The following is a 6,280-nucleotide window of genomic DNA, read 5'->3' as shown; positions in this document are numbered from 1 at the left end:
TGTGCGAGTTGTCATCAACATCAGATTCCAGAACAGCTCTTAGTTCAATATTTCTACGAGGGTCTCTCACTTTTCGATAGGAACATGATTGACGCTGTAAGTTGAGGTGCATGGGTAAACAAAACACCTCAAGAGGCACGAGCTCTAATCTCCAACATGGCTGCCAATGCACAACAGTTTGGGACTAGGCAAGATAACCCCCCACTGCAAGTTAATGAGGTAAGCGCTAATCTTATTGATCAAAAGTTAGATTTTTTCACATCTCTTTTGGAAAATTTGGTTGTAGGACAGGTACAACATGCTAAAGCTTGTGGTATATGTGTGATTGTTGGACATTCGACGGATATGTGCCCCACATTACAAGAAGATCCCACACAACAAGTTAATGCAATTGACGGATGTCCTGGACAACCTCAGCGCCAGTACGATCCATATTCTAATAGCTTCAATCTAGGATGGAAAGATCACCCGAATTTCAGCTATAGGAATCAAGGAGGCCAACAAGGATATCCACAACAAAATTTTCACAAACATCCATCACTTGCGAAGCCTCTAACTCAGGTATGTCCCTAGATGAAATTGTAAAGGCCTTAGCTGAGAACACTCAAAAATTTCAATAGGAAACGAGGGCTAGCATTCAGAATTTGAGAACTCAAGTGGGACAGTTGGCGACCGCAATTCACAAGTTGGAAGCACAAAATTTAGGTCATCTACCTTCTCAGACAGTGGTGAATCCAAGGGAGAATGTGAGTGCAATTACTTTGAGAAATTGTAAAGAATTGGAGGTTCAAGAAATTGGAGTAAAAGCATTAGCCATGCAAAGGAAGAGAATGAGATAAAAGTTGAAGATAAAATAATCAATCAAGATGATGCTCCGAAAGGTAAGTTTTCTCCTCTATTTGAGTATAAACCTATTCCCCCATTCCCTATTGCATTGAATATGAAATGTGAAAGTATTAAGTAGTTGAATGACACTTTTCGTAGAGGCGAGGTAAATATTCTTTCGTTAGATTATATTAAACCAGTACCTTGTTGTGCTGAATTTTTAAAAGAATTGTGTACTACAAAAAAGAGACATAAGTTGAAGGGGTGTAAAAATGAAAAGGTAGGAGAATATGTTTATGATGTTATTAAAAAAACTATTCCTATCAAATGCAGTGATCTAGGTATGTTTTCTATCCCTTGTACTATTGGCGATATTAGACTTGAAAAGGCGATGTTGGATTTGTGTGCTTCTATCAATGTCATGCCTGATTTTGTTTATAATTATTTGAAACTTGGACCTCTGACTGAAACCGGTATTGTGATTCAGTTGGCTGATAGGTCCACTGTTTATCCTAGAGTTGTAATTGAAGATGTTCTTGTGAAAGTTGAAAATTTGGTTTTTCCTGCTGACTTTTATGTGCTTGACATGAAAAATGATGATTTGAATAGTCAAATTTTGCTAGGAAGACAATTTTTTAAAACTTCAAAGTCTGTCATAAATGTTAATAGAGGTACACTTACTATGGAATTTGATGGTGAGATTGCTAAGTTTAATATTTATGATACCATGAAATATCCTCTTAGTGAAATCACTATTAATACTCTTGATATCACTAATCACTTGTCACAAGAAAATTCGGAATTTGTGGATAAGAATGATTTAGAAGATATTATTGAAAGACCTGTTGAAAATTCTAACACTAGATTTTCTCTCTCTGATTCGCAGACATCTAAAATTGAGCGAAAACTCCCTCCAGATTGACTCAAGCATGTACTCATGAAAAAAGGAGGAAATATTCAAGGGATAGGGATTTCCAAGAAATTCAAAGAAAACAGGCACATACTGAAATTTGCTATGAAAATATTCAAGTGGAATAAAGTGGACAAAGTGATCATCTATGAACCACCATGAGCAACAAGAAAGAATGAATGTCAAGCATAACGACATAAAAAAGTTGCGCTTTTAGAAGGCAACCTAAATTTTTTTGGTTTTTATTATTTTGATTTTTTTATAAAAAAAATAGTACAATTTTGTTACCATTGTACAGAAGATGTCTTCTAACAAAGAGTGACCGCGTTTTATAAGAATTTCACTTCTGCATTTTGAAAAGAAAAAAAAAATTGTCTTACACGCAGTAGATGTTTTCTAGCAAGACGTGGTCACGCCTTGTGCGAAAACATCTTCTGATTTTGAAAATTTTTGGCCCTACACGTAGAAGATGTCTCTTAACAAGGCGTGATCACGTCTTGTAAGAAAACATCTTTTAATGATTGTCTCGAGGGAAAATAAAAAAAATTTAAAAAAAAACAAAATTTACGTTTCTTTTATCTAACCCTATTTGTTCTCACCCCACATTCATCTCTTTTCAGCCGCTTCCATCAAAGTGCACGAAACAGCGTTCACCCACCCTTGTTAGTGCAAACGATCCCACCGCCCTATGACGTCCAACAATTTTTAGGGGAGTTCTCTAACTTCCTTTGCGTTTTTACTGTCTGCGTTGTGTATCTATTTTTTGTGTCATTGAGGACATTGCCACATATAGGTGTGGGAGGGGGTGTATAGCTTTATTTCTAGTTTCGATTTCTATTTTTTTTTTCATTTTTTGCATGTTTATTCGAAAAATGAAAAAAAATTATGAAAAGTGAAAAAAAGAAGAAAAGCGAGAGAGTATAGGGCAGAGTAAAGTTGTTTGATCCATAAAGAATCTAGTGTTTATTTGTTATCTCTCTCATTTGAATCTTGAATGCCTCTGATGCGAGTCTATGAAAATGCCTGATGTTTTCTTTGCATGCAATTGATTTTGCATTCTTACTGCTTCATTTATGGGTAGTTACTCTGGATGATGTGTTGAAATGATAAGTGTATGAGGTCTATCACACATACCGTTTTCTTTGGTGAGCTTTGAGTCTATGAGCAAACATTATATCATGCTCCATTTTATTTGATTGTGTGTTGGTCATGTATTGTTGATTTTTCTTGAACTCGCATTGTTATACGTACATGTATTTGTTGACACCTTGTGATGGATTAGAGGCACAAACAAAGTAAAGGGCATTAGGTTCAAACCGTTTTCTTTCGCATTATCAGTGCCGTTCTTTTGAGCCTACCCTGATTCATCTACCCATAGTGAGCCAAGTTCGAGCCTTAGCCTATTCGTTGGAAAATAACCATGTTACAAGCCATGATAAATCTCTTTTTTGTTGGTTATCCCATTATTTGAACTTTGAAATTTGAGAATCATACAAATTTTTCGCATTTAGCATCGCTTGGAGCCAAGAAAATGCAAATTGTTTAGATCAAATAATTAATGCTCAAAGTCGTCGTGTCACAAACAAAATTTCTTATGCAAAAATGAAAAAAAAATGAATATATAAAAAAAAAGGGAGTGAGAAGGAAAATAAGAGCAACGAAGAAGAAAAAAATGTTCTTGGATGTTATAACGAGATTGAAGATGTTATCGTTAGCTGGATGCAATTGTCTTTGTAGAAAATGCGTATGTGTTCTTCAGTTCCATAAACCGTTGTACTTCTTTCCTACCTGACCTCTAGCCACAGTACAACCCATTTATAATGCTTGTTTGTGCGTTTCAATCCATTCATTTGGGGGAGGACGTGATATATTTGCAAGCTTATGGTAAAGATTTTCAGTGTTTTGACATGAGAGCTCCTTGATACATACCTAGACACTTACGAGTGAAATGAGAGAATCCTATGAGGAGTTTTTGGACCCTATGCATTTTTATTTCTGCACGTTCGGCTCTTTTATGCTTGAGGACAAGCATGGTTTAGGTGTGAGAGATTTGATAAACTCGTAATAGTTTGCATTTTTGTTGTCATATCTCTCATTGTTACCACTTTCAACGTGCTTAATTGACATATTTTTGTGTGATTTTATTGTAAGAGGAAGTTTTCTGGTCTTGCGATAAATTTGGGCTAGAAAAGGTGATTTTATATTACAATTAAAGTTTCCGATATGATATTATTGGAAGACTTGAAACAGAAAAATTCAGAAGTGGTTTTTGGACAAGACGTGATCACGCCTTGTACTTCGGCTGCCTAGTGAGATAAGGAATTTTTATATCAAACAAGAAATACAAGATAGAGTTTTTTCCATAAAAAACTCTATATTTTTTGGAGGATATTTTCTAGCATCTTTTAATTTTTAGAGATTATGTTTTATTTTAGATCATTGGTCTTTTATGTTTTTGGGCCCATTTTTCTTTCTTTTGATTGCCTAAAACTCACGTCAAGAAGGCACACAAGAAGATTGGAAAAAAAAAAAAAGAGAAGCCTTCCAAGACCAAGAACACATGTGAAGAAGAGGAAAAAAAAGGGCTCACGGATTTTCTCTCTAATTTTCTCCACGATTCTAGTACTTTTCCTTTCTTTATTTATTTTTATGGAGATATTAAAACAAGCCACGCTTGGCAAATTTCTTAGTCTTGTTTAAAGGTTGTTTTTACTGTTTAATTTATCACTGTGAGATATTCATTCTTATATTTAATATTCTTGTTATTCCAAGTATTTGTCTATTTATGATTTAATTCAATGAATATTGTATATCAATTAATCTGACAATTTAATTCGATATAAGATTTTCTATTGCTAACCATGAATTCCGTTATCCGTAATTGTCATGAATTATTGGTATACGAGTAGCATAGATTAGATGTGTTGTGCTATCATGATAAATTTAATCTAAATAAATAAACAAAACTGGATTTATCAATTGAAGCTATCTCGGTTGTTAGATTTCAGGATTAACTGTTTTCACAAATCTAAAATATATCGTTAATTAACGCTATCATGCCCAGTTGGTTATTGATAAGTTTTGACGGGATGTTGGGTTCGGTCAATTAAACGTAAGAATTTTTGTGGGACCCTTAACTCCTAATCGTTATTACAATACAATCTAATTAGGGTTAATTAATTACAGCGAAAAACGAGTATAAATTTTCTTTATAATGAGCCCAAAACATGTCAACTGTAATTATAATACTAAAAATAGTATATAATATAATCTCGTCTCAACATGTCACAATATAAAACAAGACCACACATAATCCAGATCAAATACATACAAACAAACTCATATCCTCGGGACATACTCCGGTATATAAATACATAAACATATATACTGAGAAAGACCACTAAACCTCAACTTAAATTGTGATTCCCTCCAGAAGTACCCTATCCGTTCTCCTAATATCCTGGAGTACCTGTCATTGTCCACATAAAAAGACAACAACAGCCCCATCTGGGGTGAGCAAAGCTCAGTCTGAAGCAACCACAATATATACCACAGATATCTAAACAATGATATATGATATGCAAATCATGTATGTCGTGGAGGTATCAGGTCAAATGCCCATCCACTGAGCACATGTCAAAATCAAACGAATCGATATCAAATCAATGCTCGAACTGGCATAATGGCCTCAATCAGGGATACTCATATGATAACGTCGACAAAGCGTCATCAAATCCCAAATCTCAATCAATTATCGGGGCCACAAATGACTATGATTTAAGGGTCATGTAATACCAAACATAGCATCGTGTTCACAAACCTCATAATCAAATCAAATCATATCAGGTTATCCAAGGATCATAGCTTAACGTGCATGTCATGTATGCCACATAAACTCAACAAATAAGGCATATAGACATTTATAATACAATCCAATCGATCAAACATATATCATACAATACAGATACCTGTCGTATGTTACCCGGTCGCAACATACCTCAATTCTTCCTTCCAAGCGATGTAGTTTGAATATATCAGTATAAAAATTCTATCTACATCAATAACACATTTTATTCAATCAATAATTTCATTCAAATTCAATAATATAAGTTTCAAATATCTTTTGAAACTTCGAAAATTCATATTAAATCAAAATTGTAACATAATTCAATTTCGACTTCAAAACTTAGTTTCTTGTCGGCTATTCTACCACATATATAATCAGAATTAATAACAATTGACAAACAATTCTTCAATCTCAATCCAAAGATTCAAATTCCATAATTATAATAAATTGGGAATAATTCAAAATAACATCACTATAATCATCTCTTCTTCGTTAAAATCATACACTATTCAATAATCTTCAATTTCCAGTATGATTTAATAATTTATCGAATTTACTCCAAAAATCGACGAATTTCAAACATCACCAAAAATATAAAATTTATACCTCAAATCGAAGATCTCGTGTCAACGATCCCAAAACTGAAGTCGGTTCGTCTATTGGATAAACCGATAAGTCGCAAGATCGAAAAGAAAATC

The 6,280-nt window shown here is 33.9% G+C and overlaps 1 protein-coding gene across 1 annotated transcript; it reads left to right on the top strand.

The window, feature by feature from the left end:
• Positions 1-1,168: 1,168 nt before the first annotated feature.
• LOC140991793 (uncharacterized) lies at positions 1,169-1,747 on the top strand. The gene has a single exon (XM_073461960.1). The coding sequence runs from the start codon at positions 1,169-1,171 to the stop codon at positions 1,745-1,747; it is 579 nt and encodes a 192-aa protein (XP_073318061.1).
• Positions 1,748-6,280: the final 4,533 nt, after the last annotated feature.

Source organism: Primulina huaijiensis, chromosome 13, assembly GCF_012295235.1.
Source record: "Primulina huaijiensis isolate GDHJ02 chromosome 13, ASM1229523v2, whole genome shotgun sequence".
In the NCBI taxonomy this organism is placed as follows: Eukaryota; Viridiplantae; Streptophyta; class Magnoliopsida; order Lamiales; family Gesneriaceae; genus Primulina; species Primulina huaijiensis.
Note: the sequence above shows the minus strand (reverse complement) of the source record. Positions and strands in the feature narration are given on the sequence as shown.

Excerpts from the sequence above, each read along its gene's own strand:
- LOC140991793 (XM_073461960.1), top strand. The coding sequence starts at position 1,169 with ATGTTTTCTATCCCTTGTACTATTGGCGATATTAGACTTGAAAAGGCG.